The 16286-nt window shown below is 42.0% G+C and overlaps 2 protein-coding genes across 3 annotated transcripts in view; both read right to left on the reverse strand.

Annotated features, from left to right (window-relative positions):
• Positions 1-130, reverse strand: part of DAW1 (dynein assembly factor with WD repeats 1) — a 30514-nt gene extending 30384 nt beyond the window's left edge. Inside the window, exon 1 of one of the 2 annotated variants that reach the window (XM_063132200.1) lies at positions 16-130. In XM_063132200.1, coding sequence (XP_062988270.1) covers positions 16-55 — 40 coding nt within the window. In that variant the 5' untranslated portion in view covers positions 56-130. The remainder of the gene's footprint in view (positions 1-15) is intronic. The other variant, XM_063132199.1, reaches the window with a different exon arrangement.
• Positions 131-8330: 8200 nt separating this feature from the next.
• CCL20 (C-C motif chemokine ligand 20) lies at positions 8331-9886 on the reverse strand. The gene is made up of 4 exons (XM_063131491.1): positions 9783-9886; positions 9420-9534; positions 9006-9083; positions 8331-8729 (listed from the first exon to the last, which is right to left on the reverse strand). Exons 1-4 carry the CDS (start codon positions 9856-9858, stop codon positions 8705-8707), a joined length of 294 nt encoding a protein of 97 aa, XP_062987561.1. The 5' UTR covers positions 9859-9886; the 3' UTR covers positions 8331-8704.
• Positions 9887-16286: the final 6400 nt, after the last annotated feature.

Genomic DNA, 16286 nt, shown 5'->3' on the forward strand with positions numbered 1-16286 from the left:
TTCCCCCGTCCGCACCCGGCGGGTAATATCGCAGCAAGAACCGCTTCAGCTTCATCTTGTCTCCGACCGCCGCCGAGGCCTCGTAGCCGGCCTCGCCGTCGTCATAGAAACCAGACAAACCGACGCTCGGTGCAGGGCGCAGGCGCAGCTGGGTACCGCCGGCTTCTCGGGCTCCACCCTCGGAGGGCTGCAGATGGGAAAGGGCCATCGCGGGAGGCGGAGAGCGGGACGGGGCGGCGGCGTGGAGGGGGGGAGTTGTGGGCCGTGGGCGGGCCGTCGAGCTCGTTGCTACGGCAGCGGGGGCGAGTGGCTAGTAGTCATACGCTTCCCGTGCCATCATAGTGGGGCTGGGGGCGTAAGAGAGGAGCTCAGAGAGCAGAAAGAAAGAAACGCTACAAGCGGGCGGGGGGAGGACTTGCAACGCGATCCTATGAACATTTAAGGGCGCAATTCTGTGTATGTTTAGACGCGGGTTTGGGTGCGGGGAGAGACCTACTCTATTGTCTGAACCCGGGCAATCAGTCTTCCAGCTCTCACATAGCCCTTTGTAAAGCAATGTACAGTTGATGATCTGGCGATCTGAACCAATTCAGCAAGTATGGTCCAAGTTTACACTGGAACCATGGGATTATGACAGTAACTGGGACCTCTTCTTATTTCACATTGCTTTAGGTCTACTCACCACTGCTGGTCTAAACTCCAAGTGAAACATTAGCAGGAGAAGTTCTAAAAGTGAAATCGTATGCATTTTTAGACAGTTGTGGGACTTTTTTCTGTCTAAACATGCATATGCACTAAGTCCCGCTGAGTTCAATGAGTTGGGACTGTAGCCATGCACTGCAATTATTCTGTGCATGCTTACTAGTGATGGACTAGTAGTCCTAGTGATGACCACCAATTTGGATTGCTTTAAAAAGGGGTTAGACAAATTCCTAGAGGAGGCTACCAATGTCTACTAGTCCTGATGGCTATGTGCTACTTCCAGTAGCACAGGCTTGTACACCAGTTGCTAAGGAACATGGATGGGAAGATGCTGTTGCACTCATGTCCTGCATGTGGGTTTCCTGTGGGCAGTTGGTTGGCCGCTGTGTGAACAGAATCCTGGACTAGATGGACCCTTCGTCTGATCCAGCATGGCTATTCTTCTGTTCCTCTGTTCTACTCAGTTCAATGGGGCTTACTCCCAGGAAGTGTGCCTAGGACTGGAGCTGTGCTGCTGTGATCTCAACTGATTTATCTGTTGTTGTTGTTGTTGTTGTTGTTGTTGTTATTATTATTATTATTATTATTATTATTATTATTATGCATTTTTAACTGCAGGAACACAAATCATTTTTCAAAATTAAAACCTTAAAATGGTTAAACATTTTTTTGGAAGCTCCACTGATTTCTATGATGCTTAATTCAATAAAGTGCATGTAAGAGTGCAGCTTATCCTAAACAAATCTACTCAAAAAGTAAAATCCTATTGAACTCAATGGGTTTTGCAGCTTACAAGAAAGTGCAGAGGAGTGCAGTGAGAGGCATGGCCAGAGGACAAGGAGGCGGGAGTTCTTTAAAGAAAGTAAGCTTGGATACTAGGAAAGACATGTAGGTTTAAAAGTTGTGTAGAAGAAGACATTTCAGGTAAACATAAAGGAATCCTGCTGGATAAAAGACCTGTCCTTTATTTTTAATGGCAATTATTTTTAGCTAATTTATATTTTGTATGTTTTAATCATTTTGTTGTAAATCATTTTTCTCTGTTTAAACTGAAAGGTGATTAAGAAATGCAATAAATACTTAGCACTAATAATCATATTCTAGTCCTGCATTATATGTAAATTGTCCCAATATATTTGCAATGCCTCAACACTTGAGATGCATAAAAACTGATTAGTCTACTTCAGGGCTCCAGTAAATCTACCACTGAGCAGGTGGCCAAATTCCTGAATTTTTGACATCCGCACCAGATCTCTTATGGATGTTGATTGTGCTTAAATCCACAGATTAGCAATTTTATTATCTATATATCCCTCCCTTTTTCACTATGCTAGGCCCCAATAGCCCAATTCTGTTCCCTTTTCAGAAACCAACAAATAACAATCTAGTATCTTTAGTGGTTTTGTAACACTCCCTCTTCTTTTTTTATCCCTACTTTGTACTGTTTTATATAATGGTGTATCTTCTTGTTTTATATTGGTCTGTTGACTGTAAATAAAGAAATACAATACAATATTACCATCATCATCATTGGAATGGGAACATGGCAGCTTTTGTCTCATCCTAATTAACCAAATGGTGTCTATTTAGATTCCAAAATTCTACATAGCTGTTATATGAACAGACTTCGGCCATTTCTACACCTGCTTTTTTTTCTCGGGATCATATCAGGATCATCCCTGTGCATCCAAATGACACACAGGGGATCCTGGGAGCAGGCAGGGATGATCCCTCCATTTTCCTGGGATAATCCTTAGGTGTAGAAAGGGCCTTCCTTAGTCTCTCCATCCCCAAGTACTTGTCAAAAAGGTTTGATCTAAGATTTGAAAACAATAATCACACCTATCTCTATCAAACATATGAATAGAAAGGACATGATTTGGGGAGGGCTGTATCTCAGTGATAGAGCACATGCTTTGCAAGCATATGGTTCAAATCTCCATTATGTATCAGTAAGGCTAGGAAAGAATTCTGCCTGCTAGTCAGTGTTGACAATATTGGGCTAGTTGGACCAATAGTGACCTAGTTCACACGTCACACTAAACCATGGTGGGTTGTCACCATGAGTTGTTGCAGGGTGATTTAGAACTAGCGAGATTGTGAGCAGCAGCCAGCAGGGTTTTTCACTCCTTGCCAGGCGGCTCTCGTACTGTTTTAAACAACCCGTCACATTGACAATATGAAAAGAGTTTTCTATGGGGAAAAATATTCATAGTAAAAATGGCCAAGAAATGAAAAACTTGAATAGACTCCCCTTTCAAATGAAAAATTAACATTAGGTCAACTCAAATATGGTATAGGTCAGAGTTTTAATAACCCAGCACATTTTCAAAGCATTCTTATGACTCCCCACTGTTTACCCTTTGAAGATAAACCTTTCATGTTTCAAAGAAAGGAAATAAGATAGAATAGTGGAGGGTTTCTGAAATACTTTGGGGAATAAGATTTCTTCACATTTTGTATTGGTTTGTTTGTCTACTTTGTGTTTAGAAATTCCTCTATGGTGATGGTGAAGCAGAGGAGGGTGTGTCCAATTTGGAAACAGTACTTCTAGATTGTTCCAATAAATAACAGAATTGGGGTTTTTAGTCTGCTAGGTCACACTAAGCAGCAGATGTGTTTGCTGCATGTACACTGATTTTGCCAGTCACCAACATAATTTTGTTTATTAGTTTATTGCATTTTTATACCACCCAATAGCCGAAGCTCTCTGGGCGGTTTACAAAAATAAAGTGTGAGAGCCGTTTGTAACCGTGCAGTGAACATATTTATTTATTTAATTTATATCCTGCCTTTCCACCAAAAATGGCACTCAAGGCTGCTTACAAAAACAATTTAAAATAGATTAAAATAATAAAACATATTAAAATACAATAAAAACAATTACAGAATGAAAACAGCACCCAACCCACAGACCCACTTACAAGCCAAAGGCCTTGATTAAAGTGGTCTTTTCCTGCTGTCGGAAGGATAGCAGAGAGGGAATGAATGCAGCCTCCCTCAGAAGAAAGTTCCAAAGCCTGGGAGCAACCACTGAAAAAGCCCTCTTATGTTGACACTACATGCACCTATGATGGTGGCGGTCTCAAAAGAGGGGACCTATCCAAAAGATCTTAAGTACCAGTCAGGTTCATATGGGAAAAGGCGATCTTTCAAGGAGGAAGGTGCATCCAATCATGGCTTCTTGTGACATGCCCACTTTATCCCCTTGAATTTACACGCTTTATGTTCAACAAAGGGTGTCCATCAGCAACAGGCACGGTCTGTTACACAAAATATGAATTCAGGCCTGTATGGAGAGCTATAATGCGGCATTCACAGATTAGAAACACACAAGCAGCACATCTGACTCTACAAGTGTAGGATATGACCACTCCTGCTGGGCTCATCTCCCTCTAGGTCCCTGGAGTACATGAGGGCCAGCGTGGGCCAGTCTTTAATACACATGAAGATGTCTAGAGGATACCAAGTCCTATGAGGAAAGGCTGAAAGAGTCTGAGTTGGCTTTGTTTAGCCTGGAGAAAAGGCAATGAAGAAGTGATATGACAGCCACCTTTAAAATCCTTAAAGACCATGTAGATAACGGAACGGCTTTGTTTTCTGTTGCTCTAGGGCAGGGGTGGGCAACATGAAGCTTGCAGCCCACGATGGCCACTTGTGCAGCTCCCACCCAGTCCTGTCACTGTTGTTGCCACCCCTGAAATCTCAGTGAAACGAGATGTACAGGGAATGCATGTCTTGCTTCTCAGCAGAATCAAGTTTCCAACAGCGTACCAAACTACTGTTTGGTGAATTGTTGGGAGCATGATTCTGCTGGGAAGCAAGCTGCATGCTCCCCGTGTGCCTTGTTTCCCAGCAGAATTGCTGGGATTTTTGTGGCCTTCCAGGAGAGGTGGGAGTGGTGCGCCTCTGCGGAGTTTCGGGGGCAATTCAGCACCCAAGCTCTGGAAGTTGCCCACCCCCTGCTCTAGAGAACAGTTGCCACCACGGTGTGCATTTTTCGGGGAAAACATGAGACATAGTGCCAAATTGACAGCTGCGTCATGTGTCCTAAAACGCCCAACTGTGCATTTACTGTGGGGAAAACAAGTCATATAGACAAGCCCCTGGAGCTGAATCAACGGATTTGAATCACAAGAAAGGGGATTTCAACTAAATATTTGGAAGTGGTCATATCGACAGCCTAGGTCATCACCTCCATCCAGGCAGCAACCAGGGCCTCAGCAGGATCGCTGGCTAAGCCTGCAAAGTTTTATTATAAGCTCCATTGAGTCCTAGTTTAATACACAGTGGCTGAGGCAGGACATAAATATAAATATATGTAAACTTCCATATTGGATGGCTTAACATTCATACTCTTTAAAGTGAGTAATAATAGCCTTTCAAGGCCTTTCTTCCCCCATTAGTTATGTGCCAAGTGCATATTTGCAAAAACCTTGAACTCTGATGGAAGACTGGTGGCGGGGGGTGGGGGGAGAATTCCATTAGTCTAAAGTAATCATAGTTATGGAGCCTGGTTGTTGTGAAACCTCCTCTTCTAAAGCTGCACTGTGACTTAACTGTTTGTCAAATAGGTCATTTTGTGGTACACTGAGAACTAAATAAAAAGGGGGCAAGGTAGACTTCAAAACTGTAATATTGCAAAATGGTGGTGGTGGTGAACCCTTCATATTTCTACTGTATTTTCCAGAACATGTTTTTGTTTGTTGGCATGGTTTTTACATGGTTGATTTCAATCTTATTATAGCAAACCTGCAGCTTGGTTTCACATCTCAATGTGCAGTACCAAGTGTTTGTTGTATGTCTAGTGTGAACACATTGATTGATGTCTACAGGACATCGGTAGGGTTTGTTTGTTTGTTTCATGCATATCCCACTTGATAGCCACTTAGGTCAGTCAGTCAGTCAGTTTATTGTGCTACAAGCAGTTAGCCATTATACACAAGATTAAAAAAAAACAGTTTACAATAAAAATAATTGAGCATCATAAAAGGGGTCACTACCCACTCCCTTCATGCATTGTGTAGAACGTATCTGCATAGACTTAGCTAAAAATTTCAACACTCTAAAAGAAACAATTTTTTTTGCATCTGATAACAAATGACAAACTTTAGCATGTGATGAGGAGCACTTCAGCGATTTTAGCAAAGGAGAAATGTATATATTTCTAAGATCGTTATACATAGGACATTCAAGCAAAACATGAATTAGGTCTTCGATAGACTGCATTACATCCACATACTCTATCTTTAATTGGTAATCTCTTATATCGTCCTAGCTGAACTGCTAAAGGGAGAACATTTAGTCTTTCCTGTGTAAAGATTATCCTCAATTTAATGTTGGGTATATCCACCAGATAACTTGGTAGAGATAAATAAAATGGCGTGAAAGAATTATAAAAAGGGTTAGTTTTACAGGACTTAAGCTCTTCTGACTGAGACTGCATCTCTATATCCTTTAACCTTTGCAATAGCAGGATTTTAGCTTTATCATGGCCCTGGGATAAGAGAAAGGTACTGAAAATCCCAGATTCATTACAACCCCTTGTATTCTATGCATCCATGAGTCTGAGCCCTCCTCTGCCAATGTCATCAGAAGAATCTCTGACAATTGTTGGAAGATGGATTTTAACCAAAAGAGCAGGGCTAATCTAAGAGCTTCCGCTAATTGGCATAACTCCTGCTTCTGCACGCAGGAGTGCCAACTTTGTAGAGCTGGGCGCTGCCAAGAGTCTGCGCAAAAATTTGTTTTGCGCTTTTTCAAGTTGATCTAAATTTGTAAGTGCCCACAAGGGGGCTCCATATAACAACATGGGCAAAACCCTAAGCTTATAAAGTTCCATTGTGGGCTGAATCAAATTTCCCCCTTTTGTCCAGTAAAATCTTATAAGCCAGTTCAAAGTTCTTTCCGCAAGCAACGTACTTGCTTGAACCTGAAAGGACCAGTTGCTCGTCCAATGAAACACCACACCAAGATATTTATAAGAGGAGACTTGCTCTAGTTTGTTCCCATCAAGTTGCCAATTGCAGATTTTTTTGGATTTATCAAATATCATAGTTTTTGTCTTTTCATAATTAATGGAGAGAAGTTCGTTCTTACAATAATTACTAAATTGATTCAGCAATCTGCAAAGGCCAATTTGGGTATAGGAGATCAAAACAGCATCATCCGCATATTACATAGACAACTTAGGTAAACAAGGTAGTTCATAACAAAATTGAAAGCCTAAAGGCCAATTATTACATAAATTACTAATTTTAATGTAATAATTGGGGTTGGGGGCAGACATGGGTGTGAGAATGACATAGATGGGTACAAAGGAAGTCTTACTGGGGCTCTGCCGGCCACAGGAGGACAACAGATGGATGAAAAAGCTTCAGCATGACTCAGAGAGCACAACATGTGTGCATGGAAGGGAAGATGCCCTTTTAATAACTTACCTAGCAATATGCACTGGATGTCTTATGATACATTTGCATGTATCATCACATATGTCTTAATTGTTTGTGCATGTCTTTATTTATTTATTTATTTATTTGCAATATGTATATATCATTCCTCATCCAAAAGATTTTGGAGTGGTGAACAACAAATAGAATAAAAGAATGAAAACACCATATTAAAAATACATTTTTTTAAAAAAAGAACAAAGTTCTGATAAAAACCCATTACTGTGGCCGGTCATTGACAGAAAGCTTCCTGAAACAGCATTGTTTTCAGGAGGCACTGAAAGCAATATGTTTGCTCCTGTCTGACCTCCAAAGGCAGGGAATTCCATAGGAAGATTATTCTCCTGGTGGACTCCAATCGGACCACAGGTCCATGTGGAACCACCAGGAACATGTCCTCAGATGACCTATGTGATAGGTTGATAAAGGAGAAGGTTCTCTCTCAGGTATCCTGGTCCCAAGTTGTTTTGGGCTTTGTACACTAGTACTAGAACCTTAAACCTGGCCCAGCAGCAAATAGTCTGCCAGTGCAGTTCCCTCAGCAAAGGAGTTATATACTGAAAAAGGGCAGCTCCCATCAACAGCCAAGCTGCTGCATTCTGCACTAACTCCAGCTTCCGGAGAAGCCTTAAAGGCAGCCCCTCATAGAGGTTACTGTGGCCAAGATCAATATACCAAGGAGCACAGCAGGCTTTACAGAGCTGGAGACGACATTCCAGTGCAATCAAGTTGCTGGCCCTCGGCATCTCACTGTTCCATAGTGAGGCCAGGGCCTCAGCTGGATCATCAGCTCTCTCCAATGGAAAATCCCCAAGAGCATTCAGAACTCCATTGGATTCCACCAGTCCCCTGGGACAGACCATACATAACATCCACTTTTGATGTTACATTTCCCTAGCTGTAAGATCTTTTTATTTGGACTGACTTTTGGTGGCCAAGTTAAGCTTGTAATGGGTGAAGTTTTAACATAGATTTGGAATGTTTTCCTCCCTAATTGTATGAATGCTTTTAAAGCTAAATGTCTGAATATGTAAGGCCCATAATATAGCATAAACAATATTATTGTACAACATAGTTTTTGTTGTTGTTTATATTCCTGTTCTTCTCAAATTACTCAAACTATTGTAGCATATATATTTCAGTTTATATACATCAAGTATACTTGATGTATATAAGGTCTCTCAATCCAGTGATAATAATATGCAAAGGTATTGCAAATCTACTGTAAAAGTAATAGTTTACAGCAAATGCTGATCCCATGTGCCTCATGCAACAGAACAAATGTGCACTATAAGCAATAAGACACATGTTGTAAATAATGCAATTCAGTATTTACCAATTAGTCACAAAATGTAAACTGATATAAATTAACAAAGCAACTTGTATTGGATGCTTAATTCAAACAGTACAAATGCAGTTTTGAGCTCCCAGAGAATCCAGGGATTAGCGGCCAGCAAATACTCAAAAGTGTACAGAGAAAGAATTCCAACGTATTTTAAGTTCTTTGTCCTGGCTCTGCATCCACTTCTAGCTTCATTTCAGACATGATGAGACTATGCCATCTTCTTGAGTTTTTCACTGCAAGAACAATGGAGAAATGACAGATAAGCTTGAGTTTCCCTATCTGTCATACAGCTCCTGAATTATGAATAAGGTGAGGAAACCTTATCCCTACCAAAGAAGACGTAAAGTCCTGCCCATTCCAATGGAAGAAGTGAGGAATGAAATGTTACATTTCCAAAATGTGGCCAGATAACCCTCTTTGATCACAGCTACTCTATTAAAGGCACCTCCCACCAGCACCCATAATCAAGTATTTTAACTTTGGCAAGGAAACAGATCCATCCCACCTACCTCAGCCAGCGGACGCGGTCCTTCACCCAATGGTCTTTAGGGTTTGCACAAGCCTTGTAGCCTTTCCTAGTGTGGAAACTGAAAAGAGGGGAGGAACAGCAATTATTAACAGGTTTTTAAAAAGTCATTGGAACAAAGATGGAAGGCAATCTCTTCTTAGGTGCAAGTTCTCAATAAAATAAAAAAGCAATCTTTTTTTTTCCAAGAGATGAAAGAAAACTGATTCGATGTGTAACACTATACTTTTTGCATTCAATCCCAGCAGTATGGCATCCTGTCACCATAGCATGGATTGAAAATGTCAGGATGTATGGTTAGTAGTAGTAGTAGTAGTAGTAAGTGGCAGTAGTAGTTTTTTTTAAAAAAAATATTGATTCACTGATGCAAATTATTTTTCTCATTTAATTGACTCACATGACAGCATTGATGTCACAGACTTCACTGGAAAATTGTTCTGTGAATCCTACAACAGTCGATCGACGCAGAGGCTTCTTGTTGTAAGAAAGGCAGCAATCCTGGTTGCTTTGAGCTGGAATGAAGAAGGGGGGGATGCATTGAAGAACAAGCTAACATTTTAACCTATATCTTTGCCCTGCAAAGTGCACACATTTTGGACCAGTTTCCTATCAAGTGACAATGCTGCAATTGATTGACTAGACTGCCATTTCTTTTTAAATCCCATGGGAATCTACTTCCTTGCCGTCTTAATTTGCAGGATACACACCTCAGCATCACAAGGGGTCATTTGAACAGGAGAATTCCAGACGCATCACTCACCTTCACTCGTGCCCAAGAGTAGCAGCAAACCAATCAAAATGGCAAAGGCTGCGTTCTTCTTGCTGAAGCTAGTCATGACCTTGCTGATGATGATATTCTGTGTGTAAGAATTGAGCTCTCCTGATCTGGGTGAACGAGCTTCAGTCAACCTATTTATAACACCCACTTGGGATTTTTTGAGCTTTGCCAAAGGGTGCGTCTTCTGTTTTCCATTTGTGGGGATTCCCCTACGACTGTATTCTGCGCAAGCGATTTCTCTCCTTTACAGTGTTGTGTAGGCTGAGGTAAGAGCAGGGAAATTCAAAAGATTACTTCCCACTGCTAGTGGGAAAGCACACACCTTTTAATAAATTCCCTGGAATCTCATTCAGGTGTTGAAATCTCACCTCCCACCCCCAAAATAGCTTGTATTTATCCTTTTCTAATTTAACTAGTGAGTGAACCTGGCTTTGCAAAGGTTGGAACTGCCCTTAGTTTGTAACAATGAAGTCTTCAAGCAAATTTATGCATCTATCGATGTTGGACACCTTGAGTGTAGCCATGCCCTCTGGTACTGCTAGGCATGGCCCATTACATGATGCACCCCTACTACCCCTTAAAGGAGGGTTCTGCCTGCTCCATTCCCTTGTGGAGGGCTCCCCCACAGCTGGAGCAAGGGGGCGGACATACAACTCTGACCCTTGGCCTACTTAAACTCTCCTGGCTTCAAAGTGCTTCAGCTGCAAAGTGCTGCACTTGTTTAGGGACGCCCTAGTGAGTGAAAATATTATGTAAGGCTCCAACCATATGGACACATTTGAATTAATTAAAATTTATTAATGCATTTTAAAAACAACATAACCCTGAGGTGCACACCCCCAGAATCTCCCTTAATAAGCATGCTAAGTTACGGGTGTTTTGGTTTCATGGTCTTAGAGCCATGGCATTGACAAACAGGCATCCATTCTCTTTTATTATTATAGATTTGTATTGATGCTTATAGTTTCAATTTTTGTATGTAAACTAATGTGTGATCTTTGCCTGAAAAGCACTATATAAATACCTTAAATTAAATAAGCAGGATAACAGAGTCAAGCAGATCAGAACAGCCAGGTGCATGTGTTTCCTGAAATCTCTTCTCTGTGGGTATGCCTTCGCACGCACACACACATTTGTGCATAGCACGTTGGATCCCACCTGTAGTCTTTTGCATTGTCCTGCTTTTCCTACAACTCTGCATCCTCGCAAACTGAACAGTTTCATAGATGTAACCTCATGCTACCAAAAAAAGGCAAGACTCTTAGAGAAGCGCCCGATAAAACATCCACCTCTCTGGAATGAATAACTGAGCGCACGTGAACTTCTCAAAATTGCAGCTTGAGCATTCTTAATGAAGTAAAATATTCTTGACCTGGTACATGCTTGATAATTAACTTGAAAGGCCAATTCATATGGCCAGTGAAGAAGGATTCACAAATGACTTTTCCTGACTCTAGGGATCCAGATTTCCTGTTAAAGCAGATTAAGCTATATATTTATACTCTACTATGTGTATTTGATACATTCTACACCAGGCATGGGCAGAAAATCGATTTCCAAATGTTTTGGGCTTCAATTCCCAGCATTCCTGACCATTGGCCATGCTCATAGCAGCTTCTGGGAGTTGGCTGCTAACATCCAGAGATTTACCTTCTGCCCACTTATGTTCTACACCTTTTCGAAAGCTTGTCGACTGTAGATTGAGCCTAATGGTTACTAGTAGACTATTAATTTTCCCATCCTCTTCTAAAACCAAAATATGCATAGTGGGATCATCCAGAGTTTGGGAGTGTATTGCCATCAGTATGCTGATGACACACAGCTCTACTTCTCCATTTCATCTTTATCAGGTGAAGTTGTGGATGTGCTAAATCAGTGCCTGGCTGTGACTATGGACTGGATGAGGGCTGATAAACTGAAACTCAATCCAGAGAAGACCAAGGGTGTGTAAGTGATTGGTTCTTCTAACCTGTTCTGGATGGGATTCTACTCCCTTGAAGGAACAGGTTTGTAGTGTGAGGGTTCTCCCGGAGGCATGTCTATCACTTGAGGCTCAGGTGGCCGGTAGCGTGGAGTGCCTTCTACCAGCTTCAGCAGGTGGCCCAGCTACATCCTTATCTGGACAGGATAATCCAGCTTCAATAATCTATGTACTCTATGTGGGGCTGCCCTGGAAGACTATTCAAAAGCCGTAGCTTGTGCAAAATGCTGCAGACAGATTAATAACTGTAAGCAGAAAGTCTGAGTATTTAACAGCAATTCTGGCTCACTTGCATTGGCTGCCTGTATATTTCTCAGTCCAATTCAAAGGGCTGGTTCTAACCTATAAAGCCATACAGGGCTCAGGACTGTGATAACTGATAGAGCACCTTTTCCAAAATGAACTTTCACAGGCACTGCAATCAACTTCGGAGTGCCTCCTCCAAGGGAGGCTCAGAAGATGGCAACAAGAGAGAGAAAGCCTTCTTAGGGATGCCCCCCCCCCCCCGGGACTATGGAATCACGTCCCCACTTAACCCCACCTGGTATCAATACTGCCATCTTTTTGGCACCAGGTTAAGACTTCCAGGCATTAAGACTTCCAGGCATTCCAGGCATGACTTCCTGTCATGACATATGACAGGGCATTATGTCCTTTATCAGGTCTGGTATCATACTGAAATTGTTTTGGCTGTTTAAATTGTTTTATTATCTTGCATTTGTGATTTGTGGTTTTGTGACCCTTCCAGAGAGCTTCAGCTATTGGGCAGTACAGAAAAATTATTATCATTATTATTATCATCATCATCACGATCAATAATACCCCCAAAGTTCAACCCTTGTGGGAATGGAGAGGTGTTAAAAGGGTAACACCACATCCATATAGCTACCTCCTTTATCCCAGTCACTTAAACTATTTTTAACTGTGTCAGAGACCTTTGTGTGTGGGGTGTGTGTGTGTGTGTGTAATCTGCTGCCTTGATCACTGATCAAAGAACAGTTGTTGTTTTTCCCCTTACACAGGACAAAGGAGTATTTGTATATAATAACTCATTGTGATCATTCGTGGCTTGATTCTAGGCTTCAAAGTCCTTGTGTGACAAGGGAGCTGAGATGTTAGGGAAATGCTTAGAGCAACAGGCAAGTAGCTTCTTTTCTGGTTACGCCATTATATAGAAATGTTTTTCTTTGGTGTGTTCAGTCTACCCACAAACCCTCCCTGAGAAAGGAATTGATGCTGTGCTGCTGCTGTGGGAGAAATATGCAGGCTGAAACTCACATGAGGGGAAGTTTCAGGGAACTCCTTTTTATATCTCATCAAAAATGAACAGGATTCTTGGTAATTTTTGTGGCCTTGCAGACAGAGAAGCCTTGCTGATAGGGGATTACTTTGTTGTGGGGAGAGATAGAGACTGGGTTCAGATCACACAATAACCTCGTCCTTGGGTGAAAAGAACATTGATCTAACACAATGGTGGGTTAAATAGTCAACGGTGGGTTATTGTGTCATCTGTCGGGACTTTTTCACTTCATGGTTGGTTATTCGGCCCAAATAACCAACACTGTGCAGGGTTGATTATTTGAACAACTGTTGTTTATTGTGTCACGTGTTGGGCACTGTTGACTATTTCAGCGCACACAGTTGGTTATTTTTGGCAACTACAGAATCTCTGGCAAGAACGACCAAAGGGAGAGGGCAAGGGTTGTGTCAATTAAACACACCCTTGACTAATAGTCAACTTGATGCTTGCCTTAATCCACACCACGGTTGATTATAATCATGTCATGTGGGGAGTACCCCCTTGATAATCAACTGTGGTGTTGACTATTAACCCACCATTGACTATTGTGTGGTCTGAATGTAACCAGAAACAGAGAGAGAATATTTGAGGCCTTTGAAGAGAGTGGCAAAAAAAAAAAAAAAAAAAAGAGGGGGACAAAACAAAGAAGACAAGAAATGACAAGAAGTTTTTGTTCTTGTTTTGTGCTTTTGCAGGAGGGAGATTTCACTTTCCCAGCAGCTCAGTATAATGGTTTGGGGGCAGATGGACTTTCCCATGGATTGATATGCTAATAGGAAGAACAATTTCCATGCAAAACAAGAGGGCCTAAAGAAAACTGTATCTAGTGTTGCTTCCTGGCAGTAGTAATAATAATAGTGATGATGATGTAGGAACATCTATATATGGTGCATCATAAATAATAGGAAAGGCAGGTCCTTATGCCAAGGGTCCTTATGTCAGTTTAAAATAGACACAGTGGAACAAGAGTGGAAGGAGGGAAATGGAGACCTGGGTAAGCAGGTCAAGAATGTGTGATTATTTCAAGGGCACACACTTTGGCTGAAGGCCAAACCCACTTGCCCCTCCTTTTGCCCCCAACCACCAATCATTTGGTTGTTTACAGGCCTTTATGCAGTGTTCCCCCCCACTCTATTCTAAAAGGTTGAAATGCCTCTCCTGAGACAAGTTATTAGCAATGAGAACTGTAAGCTAAAATATGCTGGTATTTTTGGCCCCACTTCTGCCCACCACTGGAATGTGGTTCCCGAAAGCTTTTCCAAAATGGAATTCGGCCCTCAGGTCTTGCACCCCTGCTCTGTAGCCATGGAGAAGAAATTTACTCCATATGACAACCCTTCAAATATTTGAAGATGTCCATCATATCACCTCTGAAAAGTTGAGTGGGAGAATTGCCTGTCTTCTCTCTGATAGGAATCCCCCTCCCAATCTCCTGTTTCCTAGCTCCATGCAGTGTAAGGACCCTTGGACGTGGTTAATGTGGGGGTGAGCCCTAGGCCTTGCTCTCCAAATCATACACTTCTGATGCCAAAGCTTCTGCAACTCCATTGTTTATTGATCTCTCCGTGAGAAGACACTGACTCCTGAGGATCCACGTACTAGAGTGCCTGTCTCCAAAGCCTACACAAAGAGAATGGAGAACGGGTCCCACCCTGGCGTCCAGAAAGGGAAGTGAAACTAACAGCAGACTTCTTAAAGATATATACAAATACACATGCAGTGAGTGACTAGAAGCTGCTTCTCTCTCTGCTGGTTATCAGAGACGTGGTTGGGAAAAGAGGGTGGGGCCAGGGTAAGGGAACATGGCTGTATGGGGAATTCCAGAGGGCCAGATTTGGATCCCAGGAAGGCCCGGGCCTAAAGTTCCGCACCTCTGCTCCAGAGGGTCGTGCCCAGACCAATGGGTTCAAACAACATGAAAGGAGATTTAGACTAAACATTTAGACGAAGAACTTTGTAATGATACAAACTCTTCATCAGTAGAACAGGCCTCCTTGGGAGGTGGTAGACACTCCTTCAGTGGAGATTTTTAAGCAGAGTCTGCATGACCAACTATCAGGGATGCTTTAGCAGTGGATTTCCTAGATTGGCTTGGGGGTTGGACTAGATGACCTTTGGGTCCATTCAAACTATGGTTCTTTGATTTTAAGACAACAGCTAATTCCTATCTGCCTAACCTCAGCAGGTGAGGGTGCTTGGCATCTGAAGATGATCTCAGATAATGGACTGGTTCATATAGGATCATGTTGTTATTTAGGTGTTTAGAAAAGTTACCCTCTCCCAGCATTACAGCTCTAATTTAATTCACACACAACCCCCACTCCCACCACATGGCTATTCTTATCTTATTACAAAAATCCAGACGATCCTGTTACGAATCTCCTGGCATCCTGTTTGGTTTAACCCTTGAAGAGTCCAGACTTGCATTGTTTATCTCTCAAAGAGACATGTGGGCCATTTATATAAGGGAAGGAGAAACTTTTGGGCTTGGCACAGACATTTTGCATTGAGAACCACTTTTTGAAAGTGATTTCCAGACCAAAGGCCATTTTGGTAATTACTTTCAAATACGCATGTCTTAGGGATACTTTATACTTTGAGTATAAAGTGATTCTGTCAGGCTTCCTTAATGGAGGCAATTTGCTTTTATAGAAGACTTGCCTGCTCTACAGCAACAGTAAATGGAACAAGAAAGGACTTTTCTGTCACACCAACCATGTGCAAGAGAAGCACAGGAGTTTCCTAGCAACAGGACAGAAACTTGTGCGGAAGGGAAACGCTGAAAGGGCTAAGGGTTAGTGGCAAACTGCCTTGGATGGAAAGGATAATGAACAGAAATCTATATGAAGCAAGGTAATCATTACTGGCAATTCCCAGCAGGGTTAAAATTAATGACAGTTCCAGCTAGGTTAAAGCACATCCTGTGGTCTTTTCTTGCTTCCTTCAGTTTGTTGCTCTGCATTCTCCAGATGCTAATATTTGAAAACATGACTGAAACAGGATTAGTGTGTAATGCAGTGGTGAGTATATGGCAAAGCAAAAGCCAGTGAGCAATTCTAAATAAGGCCTTTCCGGACTATCAATGGCATATTAAATATATCCTCAAATATAGTGTCTCTGACCCAGGGAAGCAATGGGTGTGATGTCTCATCCGGAACATCACGCTTCCGTTTAGACACATAGGGATGATCCTGGAAGCAGGTAA

The sequence above is a fragment of the Elgaria multicarinata genome, chromosome 8 (genome assembly GCF_023053635.1).
Source record: "Elgaria multicarinata webbii isolate HBS135686 ecotype San Diego chromosome 8, rElgMul1.1.pri, whole genome shotgun sequence".
Lineage (NCBI taxonomy): Eukaryota > Metazoa > Chordata > Lepidosauria > Squamata > Anguidae > Elgaria > Elgaria multicarinata.